At 39.9% G+C, this 21,475-nt stretch overlaps 1 protein-coding gene across 4 annotated transcripts in view; it reads left to right on the plus strand.

Annotated features, from left to right (window-relative positions):
- RNGTT (RNA guanylyltransferase and 5'-phosphatase) overlaps nucleotides 1–7,195 on the plus strand; it is a 152,244-nt gene extending 145,049 nt beyond the window's left edge. For 2 of the 4 annotated variants that reach the window (XM_044427866.1, XM_044427874.1), the window contains 2 exons: nucleotides 2,066–2,189; nucleotides 5,664–7,195. In XM_044427866.1, the coding sequence (XP_044283801.1) occupies nucleotides 2,066–2,189; nucleotides 5,664–5,821 (282 nt within the window). In that variant the 3' untranslated portion in view covers nucleotides 5,822–7,195. Of the gene's footprint in view, nucleotides 1–2,065; nucleotides 2,190–5,563 lie in introns of all 4 variants that reach the window. The other 2 variants (XM_044427882.1, XM_044427889.1) reach the window with 2 other exon arrangements.
- Nucleotides 7,196–21,475: the final 14,280 nt, after the last annotated feature.

A 21,475-nucleotide genomic window follows, 5' to 3' on the forward strand; every position in this document is an offset into this window, starting at 1 on the left:
GTTGTTAAATCTGCATTAGTGCAATCAATAATGTGGCACGCTTTGTGCCTCCTCCCTTTCATCCTCAAAGCATTTAGTCTGTGTTTTGATGAAAACAAGGTAAAAGATTATTTGGGATTCAGGCAAATAGTACAGAATGGGAACAAATAATCACTTTCAAAGCACAAAGCAATTTGCAATTTGCAATTTAAGGTGGTAGTTCTATTCCAAATGGCAAATAAAACACAAAACACAGTCACACTATTCACAGGCCTGTGTTACGCTGCCTTCCTTGCCCTTTGAACACTTGTGGTCTCTGCAGTGCAGTTGCTCAGGTGCCTCTGCCATGTTCTCCATCTGTTTCTGGAAGACTTGTCCTGTAGCAGCTGTACTGAAGAAAAGGCCCCCACTTCCTTTCCCAGTGAGCCCCCCCCCCCCCGCACACACACACCTTGGCGCAGGTGCATTTTATTCTGGCTGATTCTCTATACAGTGCTCATCTTTGTCCCAGAAAGAATCTTCTGAAAGATTCCTCATTGTTTGGCACTTGGATTTTTTTAAACTAATTAATAGGCAGTTGGCCTTGAGAATACTTCAGCCAGGGCATTTGCAATACCAGTAGAAATTAGTTTCTCTTTGGTTTTTAGCAGATGGCTAAAATTAGATATAAAATGGAGACAACTTCCTCTCATTCCTAAGTAAGATGGGGTTCGTATGCTCTGGACAACTCTAGGTCACTCCAGACCAACCATAAGAGGAACATGGTGGTACCTCTAGAATCTACTGCTCACTGGCTAAGGGTCCAAGAAATAGCTACCTGGTGCTACTCTCTGGTTCTACCTGCAGCTAGAACCAGAACCACTTTAATACAGGGCTACAGTAGATGGATAGCAAGAAACAGGCATTGATGAATGATAACTGGTAACAGTGAATTACAATTTTTGGAACTCATGGGGTTCCACAACTCATGAATTCATGAATTATTAGGGCCTCCAATTTAGGGCTAGGTTGGTCCATTTAATTCACCTAGCCTGGAGAATTTAAAACTTTGAACATGTGGGCTCATTTTGAATACAGTTCATTATACAGCTCCACCAGACTACCAAAAAATAGTACATACAGAATCCTATGTTAAGCAGAAATTCAGTCAGAAGCATCTGGTTGCTCCATCTTTATGCCCTCCTTTTGCCTTTCTTCCTATTGCCTTTCCATCAGCTTTGAATATATATGTGTGTATACAGATAAATACAGACAAACCCAAGTGAGCTATTTTATAACTGACTTTGTTTGAATTTGAGTTGTTGATTATATACATATGTGTAAAAATGTAATCTTTGTGCAATCTGGATTTAGGAGAAATTGGAATATCAAGATTGTGGATAGTTTTAAAGGCTGATTTTGAGATGTACTCACTAATTCAGATAATGAGAATAGGTTACCATTTGGGAATATTTACTTTTATATTCTCAGTGCCCATCTTGAAATACTTCCTTGTGTGGAGTAAAAGCAGTGACTCATGGTGACCTGGAATGCAGCGACTTATTTGGCATTTTCACCCGTCTCCATTTTTGAAAAGCCAGATTGGCACTACTCATAATCCCAGGAGCACATGGCATCCTGTAATTTGTTCAGTTTTCTACATTTCTTTGTGTGTAGTGCACGTGCACATGCACGCACACAGTTTACATATTATTAAAGAATAAGCCTTCTTTCAATGTGTTTGTGCAGAAATTATTTGCAATTACATTGACTCTTTTCCAGCTATTATTCTTTTTCTTTCCACTAGTTTTTCTTTCAAAAGAAAAGAAAAGAAAAAAGAAAAGAAAACCCAAAGTGAAGAAAATGCTTCCTTATGTTTTAGCTATCCATATAGTTAGCTTTTCATGGCAAACTGAAATGAAACCTAGCGACCCCCTGATCTTTTCTGCATCTTTAGGGAAGTGGGTTAGTAGAACTTAGTAGAGCAATTTTTCATAGGTAGGATAACTTTGTATTGGTAGATTGAGGATCCTTATTTATGAATGAAATGTTTGGTTCCCATTGCCTTTCCGAAACTAGGAAATCTTCATTTTCTTCTTAAACACAGGTAACGAAAGATTTAAAACAATATGACAATAAGATTATAGAATGCAAATTTGAGAACGATAGCTGGGTCTTCATGAGACAAAGAATAGACAAAAGCTTTCCAAATGCTTACAGCACTGCCCTGGGTGAGTACAATAGTTGCTTCAGTATATTCATGTTTTATTTTCATACTCTGGAAAACTTGAATACAGACCTTTATTGTTTGAAGGCTCTATGGCAATGCATTTGAATTGAAAAATTCCAATAGCATCACATAAAATTTGAATTTGATTTGTGAATGTTTTTTTCGGGGTGGGGGAGGTCTACATTGGACTGTCAAGAGGCGTTCACAATGTCAGGTTGCCTTCTACTGATATACAAAGAAAAGGTAGCTTGGCAAATGAATGTGCTATATAAGTTGAACTTGTGGAACAACACTCCGCCCATGCCCGATAATTTCAGCTCTATTCAGCATGGTGCAATCATTGTTCGCCAGATGGAAGAAGACAAAATTAGGAGGAGAAATTGTAATTTCCAGACCCTAAAAATAGTATGCAAACAATGGGGAGTAAAACAAATGAAAGCTATGGGAAAAAGTATATCTGTTAATGAGATTGTGACACATTCTAATTCTCCTTCAAATAATAAAAAAGGACATTATGAAATGTGCAGGGCAGCAGCTTTCTTTCAAAGGCAAATATGAGAATTTAAAAATTAATGCAAGTTTAGATGATACTGGTATTTTAAACTATTGCTGTCAGTGTTGAATAGACAAATAGGCACATAAAGTGGCAAATGAATTAATACTTGCATAATGTATTTTTAGCTCTGTATACTTCAGTTACTGTTGAAGTAGTTTAAAACATTCAGAGCAGCAGCCAGGGTAGTTCATTGTAGAAAAAGAATCAGAGTCCTGGTTCATGCAACATGACAACATCTTTGGCAGCTAACCATGGTGGGTTGTCATGTCAAGTAAATGTGAACCTCTTTCTGCAGGGTGTGAATGTGTGAACTTTGATAACTTGTGGCTTGTTCTAAGGGCTGTTTGTACCTCAGTGGGGTTGTTGGGCAATTTCATTGTTCATTGTCAGAATTGGCTAGAGAACCACTTGGCAAGAGCCGTGACAAGTCCTCTAACTGTTCTCAGGCTTGCCACCAGTGACTGTCCTGTCACCAGTATCCAAATGGTTATGTTTGAAGTGACCGTCACCAATCCTTCTATTTGTCCCCTCAAAATTCTGCAAATGTAATTGCTATTTTTTGTAAGTCTTTCACATTTGCACAGGAGCACCTTTTTGCTGTTCAATATATGCAATCTTGGCTGGTTAATTTCCTTGTATGATTCAGGTGTCAAAAGGATTGGGAAAAAATGATACTAAGGGAGAGAAAGAACCAATTTGTTCCATGGAAAAGCACTGAAAATGGAGAAAACACTAGGTGCATCAAAAGTGGGTGGACAATAATTACAGTAATTGTATTACTCTGTAAGCCATCCAGAGACATTTTGCATTTTATTGGACGGGTTAGAAATATCCAAATAAATAAATAAATATTTTCCACTCGGTAATGTAATTTTAAGTGTTGAACTGATAGCTCTTAGTGTCCTCCATCTTTTCACTACTTCCTCTTAGTCTGTGGTTAGTCCAGATTGGAAATATATGCAACTGTAATGGCTTCGAAGTAAATATGGGGGAAATTTGAGCACCTGCATTAACTGTTCTTGTACTAGAGGTGCACAAATTTAATTCCATTTACCTCCTAGACATTAAATTTGTGTACATTTCCCTTCCATTTACTTCCCTGTCCAAAAGAACAAAGTGTAAATACTCCAACCAGTTTGTTTTTGAAAGAAAACCCTGATAGGACGGCCAAATCAGATGGTGCAAATGGTGTTCCATTGTTATTTATTGCATTGTATTTATATTGCACTTTTGTTTCTCTTGTGAGGAACCTATTCTATCCTTACAAAAACAACACTGTGATGTAGGTTTGACTGAGAGTGTGCAATTGGCCCAAAGTCACCCAGGAAGCTTCATAGCCAAGTGGGTACAAGAATGCAGATCTCCTCAGTCCAGGTCCAACACTCTAACCACCACACCATGTTGCTTTCTTATTTACACCTGCCCCTCCCCCTGAGCACCATTCACTTTGCCCCATGCAGTTGCCTTCTTCAGGTTCGAAACAAGCACTATCAGGGAACTGCAGTAACCACAGCAGTAAGTATTCTGCAAAGCAGCTTCAAAAAAAGTGTGTGGTGGGGAGTTAATGTCTCCCTTTCTGGACTAGCTGAAGTAGCTTTCTGTGGTAAGAAGGATAATATCAATTTATTTATGTTTGAATAGAAAAGAATTAATAAATCTGAGCAAGATGAGATTAGATTTAAGATTTCAGACTATTGTGGTCAAAACCTGTGGTCCTTCCTCTACTTCCCCATCCACATTAAAGATTTACATAAATCAGGTATCTACATGGGACTAGCCTATTTATATATGTCTGCAATCTTTGAGGCAGGAAGAACAAATATATACATCATTTCCCCCTTGCAAACTTGCAAGTATTTCAATCCACACAGCAGAAATTATTTACAAGCATTATGATAGCAGACATTGTAGGTATGATAAAAACTGACATTCATTGTTTCTTTTCAGGATAATAATGCTATGAAAATAATAAATGTAAGCCAAAAATATTTTTGTAGCCGATTCTCTTCAGGATTGGTTTCCTCGTAGCTTGATGAAAAAATGCTTTTCAGTAACTGTAAACAATATTCTTATCAAACAAGCTAGTTACCATAGCATACTGCAGTTGACTACTGTGCTGCATTAGACCATTTCTATCAATAAATATATTTTGCTTCTTTTTTAAGGATTATTGAGATGTGTCTTTCCTTTAGGAAGTTATCTCTACTCTATCATCAGTCCATTTTGTACTTTCCCAAAATCTTTTAACTTAGAATTCTTAACATGCATATGAAATTCAACCTTAAATAATTGTGTGTCTCCTCCACCTCCTCAGTTTATAGTGCACCAGAGGAGATCATATTAAAGAGCTAGAAATTTAGAGGAAAATAGGCCGGTTAAGTGGAGAGATCCTCCTCTGGAAGAAGCCCCTTAACTTGCTGGAGCTTCTGCGTAACCATTGCAAGAAACTGCTGGATTGAATCTCCCTATGTGATTCTTCTGTTGGTTTATCATGTTGGCATTCAAATCCAAAGACTGTGAAATGTGCACTAATCATTCCTGTATAATTAAGGCAGTGTATGTAATTTATTCCCTAATACAACATGTATTTCTCAGATGATGTATTGGTCACTGGCTTGGAATGATTGGAATTACAATCCAACACCACTGGATGGCATCCAGTTGCCTGGGACAGCAAGCACAGGACTCCAAAATGGGGTGGCGAAAGGGGCACTTCAGATACACTTGATGCAAACTGCTATTTTTGTGTGAGGATGGCCCAATGAACTATTAACTTACTCCAGACTGGAGTTAGTGTAAAAAAATCCTTCTCATTGCAGCGGAGAAATGAAAATCAAGCCCCACTCTGGGTTGGAGTAAGGAGAAATGTTGTCTTGGGTCTATCGGACAATTACTCAAAGATGTTATTTTCCCCTGCAGCTGTGTGCAATAGCATACGACACCCAGTGACAAAAGAGATCCTCTTTGAATTCATTGAAAAGTGTACAGCAGCGGCCCCAGGACAGACACGTAAACGTCACCTGGATCCTGACACTGAACTCATGCCACCGCCACCTCCTAAAAGACCAAGACAATAACATGCCACTAGAGACCAAGAGAATAGCATGTTTATAGTTCTGCAAGATGATGTGTGGGGATTGAAAACTTTTGCAAAAAGTTGTTGGAATATCCTGTAAATACTTAAGTGCATTTTTTTTGGAATGCCACATCATGGACTCAGATTTGTTTCCTACTTGACAAGTTGAACATTGCTTTCTGGAATTTGAAAACAGCTTTAATCCCAAGGGTTAGATAAGAAAAGTGTGGAATCAATGGAAAGCCACCTTGTTTGATAGGTACCTTTCAAATCTAATGCTTTTTCTTAGCAATCTGGAACTGTGAAGCCATGACAAAGTTGTCCTTTTCCCAAGTGCTGTTTTAAAAGAGTGTGGTATTCCCTTTAATTAACCAAGTAAGATTTGTTTGTTTCATTTAGCTTATTTCTCCTATGTTTATTGTTTGTTTTAAAAAACAACATATATTGATGTAGTGTACTCTTTAAAATAAAAGTTTATCAGGTTTCACTAATTTTCTTAAGCAACCTTTTTATATTAAAGATGTTACATGAGTCACATCTAAGAGTCCTAAAAACATATCCATCTGCTAAATCTGTTTTAATTTTACATTTTGGGTTTTGTGCTCTGGTAGAAACAAGCAATTCTTGATATAAAAAGCAAAGTTTAATTTTCTGTATAAGTAATTGTAAAAGGATAATATCAAAAGATGTACATCATGTTGATGTACAGAGGATGAACCATGTAAATGACGCTACATTTGTTCAGTGGAAAAAGTGGCAGAAGACTTTTCAGAAGATATGCTGGATGATATATAAAAGATACATGTAGCACCTCTTCCCAGGGATAGTAGCTTGTGATGAAAACATAATAGAAAATATTTAATTGGTGGAAGTAAGATTATGGACCCCCAAACATTCAATTCAGTTCAGTTGAGATGTTATGTCTTCAAAGCAAAAGACAGGTTATGTGACTGACAATAGTATTCTCAACTAGTGATTTATTTTTGTAATTTAAAAATATGAATCAGATTAGCTTGCTGGGGTACAACAATGGTTCAATGTTCTGTCACTCCTGAGAAAGTGCATTTTATAGATGGCGGGGATTTAATCGTGAGCTTTAAATATAGGAACAAATGTAAAGATAAGTGGTTTCACTACTTAACTATTAAATTAGTATTTTGACTCTTTATACTTAATGAAATGTGTTAAACTGTTCAGCTGGCCACTATCTTATTTGCTATGTGATGATAACCAAATGGTGTTGCTGTAAGAGAATATTCAATTCTCATATTCTTAAAAGTTTTGATATTTTTCCTTGTTTTTATACATGAAAATGCTGTTCGTGCTTTGTTTGGTAGCCATTTTGAACTCAATTAAAGTGTTGTTGTTATCTTTACATACACTGAAGTATAGATCAAGTTAATTCTTTTTCTATAGTTAAAACATGTCCATCTACCCTACATTTTGTTTCACAGTCGTACATTTTCTTGTTTCTGTGCAAAACAAGAGACACCCCACCCCCATAGACACAGTAGTTTTCCTCTACTTATTAATAGATCTGAAAAGCTGCTCATGTGGTTACATTGGCTAAAATGCAACTGTTTCGGCCAATATTCAAAACCAAATCATGCAGTTCTAACACAATTTGATTTTTAAAATGTGGATGCTTTGGGTAATTGCAACCTTTAAATCACACCTGTAAGTGTTAAATATATATTAATAGTATTTTCCTGTTCAGCACTATTCTAGCATGATGTAACTTAACAGCTAGTTATTACTTGAGTGACATGGCACCAGTGTTTTTTCCCTTTCATAGATTATGCACATTGCTTATGTGTGCTCATTCTAATTATTAATGCTGCCATTGCATTAATGAGAAGCAATTGCATCTTGCTTGTGCAGGTGCTGATTGTCTTTTAAATTTTCCTTCTGTCTTCCTGTGGGAGTTGCATAGAGAGGGAACAGAACAGATACTTCAGATTTTCATCATAAAGGGTAAAACACTCAACTCAGCTGAAGTTATGAAAGAGCACTATAGAAAAAGCTACTGTGAAAGATAGACAAAAGACTTATACAAAGCACAATTTCAGGTGGACTAGTCTGACTTAATAAGTGCAAGAAAGTAAGACTGAACTTGTGAGCACAAAGGTTACTTGTAGTGTGAAATCTTAAGCTTTGTGTGGGTTGCTCTTTTCAAAGATAGAGTATAGTTTAGCTTGTAAACCTCTGCATTAAACAATGCAGAGCATCTGCATTCAGTGACATCATAAGAAATAGTGACTAAGTTACACTGCAAAACATCTTAAACCATTTTGATAATGGCACTGATTTAAGATAATGGGATTTTCCTCCTGTTATTGTGCGGTATAGATCTAATTATCTCTGACACTTCATCACACTGACAGCCACAAAGAACTCAACAGCTAAGGCTTGGATTAGAAGTTGCTTATGTCACCCACTCACATTGACTGTTCTCTTCTTGGTCTCTCCCCCTCCCTGGCCATTTTCCCCTTTCCCTTAGACACAAAAGCTTCATTTCAGAATGAAGCAGTTAGAAGGAACTGATACCTTCATCCACTTTTCCATGTAGAGAAATTTAAATGTAGGAAATTGTTCCCTCTCACTACCTTGGTAGGATTCAAACCAAGGAGGAAAGAATGGGTGGAATCATAGTAAGAGTGGTATTTATCTCTTTATTATATTTCTACCCCACCCATGAGCCCAAAGGCTCCCTGGATGGTTTACAAAGCAAAATTACAATTATTAAAGCACACGAGAAAATCACAGTACAATTAAAAATACAATAATACAAAAAAGTTCATCCTTCACCACCACAGCTAAAACAACCTCAGAGGCACATATTGAAAGATGAAGATAAAAATCTAATTACTAAAACAGTGGAAAAATAAAAGGTTTTCACCTGGCACCAAAAGGAGTAAAGAGTGGAATTGTAATGAGCACACCTTCTGTAGTAGCCCTTTAATGCTAAAAGGCCTTGTTGCCACTTCAGTAATGGCTACTTCTAGTTGTATCCAAGGCACTCTCCCAGATACAACAAGGCAACCATTCCCCCCACCCCAACTGGCCAGGAATGATGCTATCATGTCTTAGCACTGGTACCATGGCTTGAAGTGGCAAAAAAGCCTGGTTAGAAAGATTGTAGAACATCTCTTGGTCACTTCGTATTCAAAAGGTCAAAACTTCTTTGAAGTCACTGCTCCCAAAAGGCAATGGAAGCCTTCCCCAACAAATACAAGTGATTGTGGTGGAAGGTTAGTAAATAAGTTTTCACAGGAGCCTTTGCAATATACATAAATGGTTGACTTTATGCTTGGTTTCATCCTTGGATATTCTAAGGCAAAGCTGCCTCTGAAACAAAGTTATGTTTTAATTTATTCCAGTCATTTTCAAGCATGCTGATTTGTGTGTGTCTACCTCGTAAGTCTAGAAAAACTGAATAGCAAGTAATATGGTGAAATAATTCTATTCTCTGCAAGGATAATGGTGGAAATCATAGCAGTTTAAAAAGATAAAATGAACCAAACCAATCTATAGCCACAAACTAGATCCCAAAAAAGAATTTGCATTGGCAGAGCTCATTTTCAAAGAAGAAAAGAGACTGAAGAGAACCAACAGATTCCAGCTGATAAAATTGCCTCCAAGCTGTCAAAATGAGAAATGAATTAAGCTGCCTGCTTAAAGAAAAATATTAAAAATGGTAGAAATGATCAGCCATCAGTGTCTTATACATAGACTGACAAAGGGGCAGTGGAACATTTCAAAGAGCATTTCTGTTAAACTGACTGCTGAAAGGTGTCCCTCCATCTTTAGACACCCTCTAGAAGAGGAAGGAGTTGATCCAAATTGAAATGTACTATGAAAATGAAGGAAGGAAAGTGAGGAGAGTAGTGGAGTCCCAGGGTGCATGCCGTACGGTGTATCTGTGCACATCAGGATATTTTCTGACTATCTTAAAGAGAGCCGCCAATATTCCCCCCCCCTTCATATGGGTTTTGTCTCTTACAATGAATATTAAGCCCCTCATGCCACTTTTGTTGTACTTGCACATTTGAATTGGCCATGGCCAGTCCTGTTGAAAGGTAAAATAGTTGGAGATAGGCTATCACTTTTAAAGACACTTTCAGAAGTAGATTGCCTGCGAGTCTAAGCACTAGAAAGACAGTAAAGTAAAAGGGTTAGAATTAAAAATACCAGGAACAAAAGGGAAATCATGCAGTGCAGAATTTTCCAGGATATCAGGTTCTGGGTGAGGCCCAGAGATACTCTAGGAGAGTGAGGCTAGTGGACAGAGGCTGCCTCATGCAGTGCTTCACTTCTGAGCTCTCTCAATCTTCCCTCCCTCCCAAGGGCAGAAAGGGATGAGGCCATGCCCCAGCATTTGGCCTAGTATGCTGGGGATTGATATCAAGGTTATCTGCCAATGCATCTGCATTGGCAATGCAAAACTAAAGTCCATCACTCAATAAATATCCTGCCACTGTATCTGCATTGGCAACACAAAACCAGAGTCCATCAATATCATGCCACTGCCAATTTTTATATTAGAAAATACTTGCATATTCAAATGCAGATGGAGATATACAAAAGTGCCTCATGGACAACAAGGCAATCTGCCTTGTTGTCTCCCTTTCTGAGCCTGTGCCGATAACCATAAATCGGAGAATGGAGTGGGCCAATTCTGTCAGGGCTGCCATTGAGCTCCAAGTGCCACAACCGTGTTAATGCCCAGGGTCCAATGCACTCAGGTTTGTTGGCTCAGAAGGCAGGGCTGGTTGCAGACGAAGTGGGAACACCTTCCCTCTAGTCTTCTCTTGGATTCTTCTGGAGGCTGGTTCATTTCACCACCGATATTGAAATATGACATACCTTCTAGATTTGTTCAAAAACTTTAGAAATTGCATGGATGGCATCAGTTTTTCAGTGCAAAGAAAAGATAATTTGGCATTCTTTATCCAAGATTACATGAGCTACACGGGCTGTATTGGATACTGAAGTCTGCTACTTTGACCATGTGATGCACACAAAAGCAGGATAAAAATTAACTATAGTAAATACATAACTATGTAGTTAATATAGTAAATATTTATTGTAGATAAATTAATGTGTTTTTAATTTACTGGAGGAGTGCTTTGTGAATACCCTGCACCAACAGAAAGGCAAATGAGGGTCATACATCAAACCAAGCCAGAACTTTCCCTAGAAGCAAAAATGGGAAAACTGAGGCCAGCATACTTTGGACACATCATGGGAAGGCAAGACTTACTGGAGAAGACCATCATGTTAGGGAAAGTTGAAGGCAGAAGACAAAAGGGAAGACCAAATATAAGATAGATAAAATTCATAAATGAAGCCACAGCCTTGAACCAAGAGCCAAGTGGGTCTGTTGTGGACAAGTCATTCTAGAGTCACCATAAATTGGAGATGACTTGACTGTACATAACAACAACATAGTAAATACAGGAGAATGGATATGAGAAGGGAGATAAATACTGGAGGTCAAGAATGGAAGCAAAGGCAGAAATAATGTCATACAAGCAGACATGATGCAAAACTTCCATTTACAATTGCATAAAAAAATCAGGGAATACCAAATGTATTTAGAGAATTTTATTTAAAGCTGGTAATATATTATTACTAGTGTTTAGATAGTTATGATTAGATTAGGAAACTCCTGATGGCTTGGACATACGTCAGACGGACCTGTTTTAAGGTACCTACTTGTAGTAAAGAAACCAAGAAATTCATCTTGAGAAAGAGCCCTCCCTCCCCTCAGGCCTTGGGGAAAAACCTAAGAGTGTTTGTTTGTTTGTTTGTTTGTTTGTTTGTAATATGCAGAGTTGAGAAATAAAAGGAAATTATACAATAGAAGAAAGTCAAAACTTTCTGTGATTTACATAACATATTCTGTAAAGGGAAATGTCAAAAAGCATTCTCCATATGATACTGTGTTCAGGAACAGACAAGATGTCTAATAGTATCTGGATATTTACTTGTTCATTTGTTTTGTTTTGAGTTTTGTTTTGAGTTGATCAGCCTATGGCATATAAAACCTTTCTTATACAGCCTGGAAAGAGATGGGGGAATGCAGAGAATTAAAAAATAGCATGTCAATATAAAAAAAATGTGTGAAATGAAGAGTTATCAAGATAATTGTTAAGGACAACAAAACATTGAAATACCTGTGGTCTATATGAGAAGTATTTTGAAACAGAGATTTTCAGGTCAAGAAACTTTTGGGAAATCATGGCCTGGAGAAATGGTGACATTGCTCCAATTACTTATGTTCTCATTCCCATCTTGTTATTATTTCTATCACAGCACCACAGAAGATTATGGTAGGTTCATACATAGATTTTTAGACCTTGACTAAACAAATGGCTACTGGGCTTATTATTCTGTACTTATTCTTAAAGTACAATTAAGTCCTACACAGACAGAGTTTCTGGGGAAGCTCTCTCTCCTCAACTTAGACTGAAAATGTTTCACATTATTTATTGTGTAATAGGAACTGTTAAGAGAGTATTCACCATAAGGCATTTATCTTCAGAAAAAATTCCAACAGAATGTGATCAGCTCCATTCTTTATGGTATATATGATTCAGGGATAACCCTGGGACAGAAGACAGGAATAGTACAACATGTCCTAACAGCTGCCACATTTCTCCCGCTCCTTCGGCCAAGTCAGGGGAGCCCCCTGCCCTGCCCGTCTTCTCCTCATGACATCTTTCCAAGGGAGGTTAGGCTGAAGGAGACCAAGTGTCACAGCTGCACTCAGCCAGACAGGCGGGAGGAGGCACCTGGCACATTTCCCCCTCAACTAACCCAGTGCTCTGTTCTCTGCCCCAGGCCAGCTCACGTAACGGACATCGCATGAAGCATTTGGCACAATTATGCTCAAAATGGATATGACTTCAGGAAAGTTTCTGAATTGTGCATCCCGCCCATCTTGCAGTGTACAAAACCAACCAAACCAAACCCAGGTGGAGGATGGTTTGGACTCCAGATGAGATTCTGACCCAGGGAGGGTGGGTCTAGGCTGCACCTCATGCAATTTTCCAGACTGAACAATCTTTTACCCAGCTGCTATTCACCCATTTTAAAACAAACAAAACAAAACAAGAATTGTTGTTGTTATAATTGGTGGCAAGGTAGTGGTGTGCCACAGCCTCTATCTGTATTGTTTCCTCTGCAGCGTTATGGATTTGTTTTGTAAATACGGAGCTGCAACCATTTGCAAGCATATGAGAAAGCTGTATCTAGTTAACCCAAATACTGAATATTGTACTTGCATTCTGGAATGTATTTTGCTTTTTTAAAAAAATGCTGCTTTAGGAAATGGCACCAATTTCTCATAATCCTATGTTATATGTGGAATATGTAATCAATTGGCATTAACTAAATGTATTTGACATTTTCATCTTAGTGAGAATTCAGCAGAGCATAGTTTACAAAAGTATGTTTTCAGTTGGGGAGAATGTTAACAAACATCTCAAATCCTGGCAAAAAGTTTGCATTTAACTATATCTCATGTTGCTGTTGTTCCATCTGGAATGGCAGCAGAGAAAAGCAGTGTATGCCCTTTCTGAGAAAAGACTCTGATGTAAGGCTCAAGGAAAATGAGCCATGAACTATGCGACCCGATGCACGTGTGCTCAGAAATAAGTCCGACTGTGTTCACCGGGGCTTCCTGCCAGAAATGGTGTATAGGAATGCAGCCTGGTAGAGCTTTTCTCTGCTCTCCTCAGTATTCTTCAGGACAGGAGTCCTGCAGGGCCAGATCATGTCCAGCATCCTGTTTCCCACAGTGGCCAGCCAGCTACTTCTGAGCAGGGCACGAGGGGAATAAGGATGTTCTCCGTGGCTGGTATTTTGGGACATGACACCTCTGAACCTCATGGGGGGCATCATGGCCAATAACCACTGATAGTCTTCTCTAGCACACATTTCCTGAATCTCCCTTTCCAGCCATTTATGCTGGTGTCCATCGCCACACTCAGTGACAGCAAATTCCATCATGAACTATGTGCTGTGCTGCTTTTGGCCCGCTCTAGATCTCCTGCCATTCAATGTCACTGGATCTAGAATTACGACAGAAGAAACATAGAGACAGAGTTTGTCTGGGTCAGACAAGATGGCCCGGGAGCCCCCTTCTGAGCAACAGCCAGCTCATGACATGGTTACCACGGTTTCCATCTGCTTCCACTGTACATCGTTTTATAAGCCCCTATCATGTCTCCTTTGCCTGCTATTTTTTCTGAAGTGCAAATCCCCATATGTTCTAACTTTTCCTGGCTGAGGAGTTGCTCCAATTCCCAGTCATTCTAGTTACCCTTTTCTCTACCTTTTTCCACTCTAGAATATTATTTTTGAGGTCTTCCTATTCCAACTGACTCTGCCTTTCATGTAGCAACATGAATATTCATCACATCCACAGTGATTAAAGGGTAATTTGAAGGGAGCTAATGTGAGGAATACCAAATTGCTGTTTTTCCTCTGCCTTGTTTGTCACATCTTAATAACTGACCCTGTTAAATATCTTGCATGGCAAGCAAGCAATTCACAGGAAGCAGAGTTTCTGAGACATGAATTTATTAAAAAGGTCAATGGCTCCCAAACCATTGGCTTTGTAGCCAAGTAAAATAAACTCAGTTCAGGATTCTTCATTCAGGATCACTCTAGGTTTCGAAAGCAAGTTTAAAGTGCTGTTTTCTTGTACTGAAAATGATAGTACAGTGGTACTTTGGCTCATGAACATAATCCATTCCAGGACTCTGGTCATGACACAAACTGGTCATGACCCAAGTCAAATTTCCCCAAAAGGTTCAATGTAAATAAGGTTAATCCATTCTGTAACCATTTTTTTAAACACAAAAATTTGAAACAAAGTGACAAAGAACAACAAAGTAATGAAGTACTGTACAGTACAGTAGAGAACACTAACCTAGGTGAGGGAGAGGTTATTGTTTGGAGGGAGAGACCAAACGATAATTGTGCTATAGCGATCGTGCTCGGGGGGGGGGGGTTGTGGCTGCGATTGTGCTCGTGCAGGGAAGACGGGTGTGATTGCAGCCATCTCCCCTTCCCTCCGAGCATAATCGCGGCCATCTCCCCCATGAGCATGACCACAATCGTGCCCGTCTTCCCCGCACAAGCGCAACTGTGATCGTGGCCATCTCCCCCCCACCCCAAGCATGATCGTGCAGGGAAGATGGGCGCGATCGCGATCATCACCCAATGCAGAGTTCACAATCTGAGGCAAAATTTTGCCAACATTTCTGTTTGCGACCTGATTTGGTAGTGAACTGAGGCATTCGTGAAACGAGGTACCACTGTAGTTTTATTTTGCATCATAGCAAGCACTGAGTGTCTGGACTCCTGAGCTATCCAACCTTTGCAGGTTTGGTTAGGCTAGACATCAAATTGGCTTAAAATATAGTCTCATGAATCATTTTATAAGGTAGCAAAGTTCATTGTATGGGATATTCCTGAACAATTAGTCCTATTCACAATTTCCTTCCCTTTTTTCAACTGGTGTTTACATTTGTAACTCTAATATCTTGATTTCCTACCATGCTGGCCTTTGTTTCTTTTCCCAGGGAATGAAATGTACTAATTTGTTTGGCTTGGCAATTAAACAACCACATCTACTGTAGGCTTTTAACATAATTTCCTGGCTAATCTGATTCTACAGTGGCAAGACAAGGAGCAATTTGACTGCGTGCTTGTGCTCATGCTCTTGCTGATTGATGCCCTACAAGTTTATAGGCCTGGGGGTTGTTGTTGCATGATGCCTAGAGCCAAGCAAAGGTGTCAATCAAGCCTGTGGATACTGCTTTGCACTTCCCCTTCTACAAAGGCAAGAAAGGAGACCTTATGGAAGGGGATAGGAGCTGGCAGAGATGACAGCTGGTGCTTCCACAGACACGCAGAGATTCTATTTCCTAACTGCTAGCAGGGAAAAGATGACCCACACATCCATGGAAGCATCTGCCACCCCCTGTGTTACCTTATCCATGTTAATTTTTCTTGGCTAAGGAAAAAGAGGCAGAAGCAGTTGTTTGAGAGAACTTCTCTGGAAGGTACTGATGGATTTCCCATTTTCACCTTTACTCTGTCTTAATTCCTTGGGAGTTTTACTTTTGGCTGTTGTGTATAATTAGAAACTTGTTCCCGGTGGGGCTTACACAGATGCAAACCAGACTTACGGCCAGTGGCTCTGCTTCAACGTTACATCCGAACAGGAGGTGTCAGGAAAGCTTGGCCCGTGAGCAGCGTGGCACTGGTACGCCCTTCAAACACAGACTCACTGGCTTTGGGGCTTTGTGTGCACTTGCGATAACCAACTCAAAATGCCCGGCTGGGTAATCCAACTGCATCAATGGATGGACAATATTTTTAGTTTCTGTTTAATCTTAACATGGGTGAGTTGTTCCACATCATTCAGGACTCTATTAATATTAATGTCTTACTTAGCATACATTTAACATGATTGCACAGTAGAAATTTGCCATCTTCACAGCAAGAGAGAGCTTTCTGTTTCTTTAATTACCCGTGCATGATTCCTTACACTAGGTTTTGGACAACTGTGTCAGCTGCTCTGAAGTGTAGGTGCTTAATCAATTATGTATTATAAAACTGTGCAAAAAGACTTAATTGCAAAGGAAGTCTGTGTTGTTTTGAAATTCTACCACTGCACAAACCAGTTTTTTTTCCTTTTAAAATTGATTTAACTGAGTAATTTTTCCAGATTTTTGTTGTGTTCTTTCAAAAACGGAAAGAAAGTAATGAAGATAAGAGAGATACATTGCATCTTTCTCAATTGTGCAGATTTTTCTCTCATACATGGGGACCTGCACCAGTCTGTGGTGCTATATTTTTCTCTCCTGCAGTGGATGATCCTTTTCAGGGTTGCTGCCACCCAGCCCTTGCCGTCTCCCTCCAGGGGACACACAAGAAGTGGCATAAAGCTACCAGGATTCCACAGCAACATGGAGCCTCTGCACACAGTCCAAAGGTGGGGGATCTTTGTTCTATTCATCGCATTTCTCTGTTGCCCAATAACCAACCCTTCTCAGAGCTTGGTGAGACAAGATCATGGATGACACAGCTCCTTGTTTCCAAAGCTTTTGAGCTTCCCTGGCCTAGCCCTGGAGCCTTCAAAATCCCCCAGATCTCAGTCTAGTGCTCTGTCTTCCACTATGATGAGTTTCCAGGGCTTGAACAAAGAGTAGAAATAAACTCAAAATGCGTTCTGCACATGTGCAACATCTCATTTTATATTCCTGACTGTAGACACACTTCTTCTCAGAGCAAAGGTGTTTTATTTGTAATGCAGCCCAGCATTATATTCATACTTCATAGCAGGTAATTATGACTTTTGGCAGCACTCTTTGCTGGCAGGAAGGCTCTAAGCACTTAACACATTTGTACAACTTAGGTAAAAACACAATTTTCTGTAGGCTGTGCTCACACTGGAACCATATTGGGCTTTTCCTGTGGACCCTGCACATGGAGCAGAATTGTATTTTTTGAGAATTGCCTGCCCTTATTTTCCAATGCACTTTCTAGCCACATTGGCAGGGACAAATCCAGTGGGCCCAGCCAGTCCATTCTGGGATGTGCTCAACAGGACTGACTGTTCATTCTAGAACAGTGTCCCAGAATTTTCTGCAAATGGGAACTGCAGAGTGGCCATGCAGAACTTCCTTCACATACAGAGAGACAGAAAGTGTAAGAACCCAATGGCAGAATAAAACTGCTTTGGCTCAGGTGTCAGGCAGGATGACAAATCCTTCCTTCCAGCATTGTGAGTTTATGGAATAATAAACGTCTCTGCTCTCACATGCCTTCTGGTAATCATTGGAATTGTCCTTTTTAATAAGGGAGGAGGGACACCAAAGAGCGAGTGCACAGCTCTTGATGCTACTCAGTCTCTGCAGCGGAGACCCAGCTGAATCCAGGCGCTCCCCTTTCAGTTGCTACAGTAAGAAGATTCCTGAGCTTGACTCAGGTGTGCAAGACTGCAGAGAAGCTGGAACAATCCCACTTTCTTCAGGAGCAACAACAAGCAAGTCAGGGCTTATGGTGAGCAGTGCCTGCTGAATTTTCAGAAGGGAAGTGATATGCTGGATGTGGTTTCCAATCCAATAGGCCCAGGGCCTTTTGGGGCTATCTCTGACCATCTCAATAACCAGCAAATGCAGAATCCACTTTCTAAACTGGCTAAAAAAGAGTGAGTCAGAGTATGAAAAATAAGTCTCGCATGTTTGATTAATATGCACCGTTCATGCAGGCTGGAAATTCAGCTTTTCTTGGACAAAGAAATTTGCTGCTGGCTTGGAGTCAAAAGGCAGGCATAATAAGAAACCAAGGCTTTGCTTGATTATTCAATTAATTAGTGTTAGTTAATTAGATTGTATTAGTAAACAAAAATCCCATTTTGATCTCTCACCTGTGTCAATGTGATCTGCAATTAGATTCACTCATAGAAAATGCAGTTCAGTTCTATAGAAAATAGTATACTTGACCTAGTAAACCAGCATCCTTACTCAAATACTGGTACTTTTTGAAATGCTAGAGGTCCATTAAAGATGTGATTATTGTGTGTTCTAGAACAGTTGATTAGATAAGGATGTCTCTGAACTCTGGGAAATACAAACTACATTCTATGTGTCTTGTTTTGTATAGTAAAATAGCCCTTCCAAATTTATTAGTTTTCTGAAGATGATGATGCATAGTTGTTATGTTTTAAACCAAGATCCTCATGCGCATCCCTGCTGCTAATGCAGAAGCACTGGGCATGGCTGAATTAGCTGTCCCCCTTCCCCAAACAGGGGCCCATTATCCAAAATATCCACTACCCAGGCTGCCTTGTGCTGAATGCAGGAAACACTCTTTCCTGCATCCCCTTCTGTTCATTCTGGGGTTGGAAATCCGAATGAGCCTTCTTGCTTTAGAGATCCACACTGCTACATTGATCCTCCCGTCTTCAGGTTTGTGAAGCTAATAAATTATCACTTTCACACACAGATGCACACAAAATCAAAAACACATGACAATAAAATACCTATTAAATAGGATAAATGGGAGGTGGATAGAGAATGATGTCATTCAAAGAGAAGGCAAATCTATGAGTTGGGGGTTTTTTTTGTATAAGATCAACTTATATTTTGTCTTCTGCTCCCCAGAAAATGTATTCCTTAAAAAAAAAAAAGAATGCATTTCTTGTGCAGATAAATCAATTCTTTGAGATCAATTGTAATTTTGCAGGCAGTTAGTGCTTATTTCCATGAACAAGTGTACTCCTGCTGGTGTTCTGAAAAAATAATGTGTGACAAAATGATATTAAAGATTGGAGCTTAACCTGAACATATCACAGAATCACTAGCTTTTGGTTATCTATTCATGCTCATTTATCCTTTGTGTCTTTATTGAAATGTGTCCTTTTCCCTATTTCGCAAGCTCAGGCCAGCATACTTCTCCTGGTCATGAACCCCTCATTGCTTACCTAGAGTGTCGGTTGCCTAGGAACAATCTTGGATCCAGGTTTTTGAGGATCCTTGGGCAAGAAGATCCCCTCCGTGCCCTCCCCCTCAGAAAATCTCTGTTCTTGCCACCTTTGCCATCAGCTGCTCTTGCTCCTCAGCCTCCAGGGAGCCAGGGAGCAAGTCTTCTCCAGGGCTTCTGCTGCTGCTCACCGCTACCATCATGAGGGCAAGAGCAAGAAGTGGGTAAACAAGCAGGTTGCCATGATGAAAAGGATGAGCAACTCAAGGAGGCCATGGTAAGTGGACCTTGCTTGGGAATGGAGTAGGGTCCTACCTGCTCCAGTCAAGAGTTGCTCTCTTTCTCCTTACACTTTTGTAGTGTGTCACCTCAGAATGGGGTGGGGAGGCGGAAGTAAGTAGAAAAGCATTTAAAATTGTTCAAAATATTTTCATTTTTTGAAAGGCAGGGAAGTCTTTTGACGTACATTGCTAGGATGTGATTGTGAAGCTTAATTCAAAATATGTTTAACCATGTTACTTACAATGCTCTATAGTTTCAAGCAGTCCCTCTCCCTTTTGGAGACTGTGTATGTTCTCTCATGTTCTCACAGGCTCCTCTCACCATGTCTATTAAAACCCTATTCTGATAGTAAGAAGGCTGTGTCATTACCTACTATATAGACATGGGAAAACCACAACAAGGCTACTGCAAGTGCAGTGCTGAGGACAGGGGCAAAGGTTCATGAACCTGAGAGAATATTCTATTTGCCCATGAAATTAGCAGATGTAAAAATGCAAGAAATGCTTGATGTTCAGGCTGGATTCCAAAGGGAAGAGGCAGTCAAGATCATATTGCAATTATGCATTGGCTACTGGTGCCCACCAAAGAATATCAGAAGATTGTTTTATTCATAGTCCACAGCCAAACCTTTGACTGCATGGATCATGAGAAGCTATGGATGTTCCTGAAAGAAATAGTGATGCCTCCAGCACTTGATTGTCCTGATGCATAATTTGTATGGTGAACAAAAGGCTACCACTAGGGCAGAATATGGCAAAATGGAATGGATCCCTATAGTTAAGATGCCACATGAGGTAGTGTTTTATCTCCCTATCTGTTCAGAACATATCATAAGGAAAAGCTGGGTTAGGATCAGAGGAATGAGTAAAAATTGGTGGAAGATACCTCATATGCAGATGATGCCATCCTAGTGGCAGTAAGCAGCAAAGAAGTGAAATGACTCCCCATGAAAGCGAGAGAAGAAAATACAAAAGCTGGACTGAAAATGAACATCAAGAAATAAAACAAGTGATTGCTATGGAACAACTACAGAACTTTACTGTCAACAAAAAAGAAATTGCAATTGTGAAAGATTTCACATAGCTCAGTCATCAATTCAAAGGGAGACTGCAGTCAGGAAATGTGAAGGAGATTGAGCTTGGAAGGGCAGCAATGACGGGACCAGGAATGATCAAATGTAAGGATGCATCACTGGGAACCAAGGCCAAGATCATCCACACTATTGTATTCCCACTCACTGTGCAGGGGTCTGAGAACTGGACGGTGCAGAAAGCCGATGGGAAGAAAGTGGATGCATTCAAGACATGGTGTTGGAGAAGAGCTTTATGAATATCCTGGACTGAGAGAAAGACAAACAAGTGAGTCTTGGATCAAGTTAAGCCAGAACTTTCCTTGGAAGCTAAAATGACAAAATTAAAGCTGTCATACTTTGGGCATGTCATGAGAAGGCAAGAATCACAGAAGGTAGGCATGCCGGGAAAGTTGAAGGTGGAAGAAGAGGACGAGGACGCACTATGAGCACACGGTCTCCATAAAGAAAACCACAGCCTTGAGTATACAAGAACTGTGAAGGGCAGTGAAAGACAGGAAATTTCGGAGGGGAGTCGTCCATTGCTGGAAGTTGGAGATGACGTGCTGGCACATCGCAACCGCTCCTGCATGGATGCACTTGGAAACTCTGCAACATCAAGTGTGTCCTTATCACAGGTTCCCTTACATCTTAAGATCAATTTTGGGTCTCTGGAGAGGTCAGGAAGCTCAGGAGGTCAAGTCATCTGCCAGGAAAATGATGGTCTGCATTTAGTGGAGAAAAAATTGGGTGCAATCCATTATATTGAAGGGTCCTCACAAATTCGAGGCTTGGTTG

The sequence above is a fragment of the Varanus komodoensis genome, unplaced genomic scaffold, assembly GCF_004798865.1.
Source record: "Varanus komodoensis strain SLA01 unplaced genomic scaffold, ASM479886v1 scaffold1, whole genome shotgun sequence".
NCBI lineage: Eukaryota > Metazoa > Chordata > Lepidosauria > Squamata > Varanidae > Varanus > Varanus komodoensis.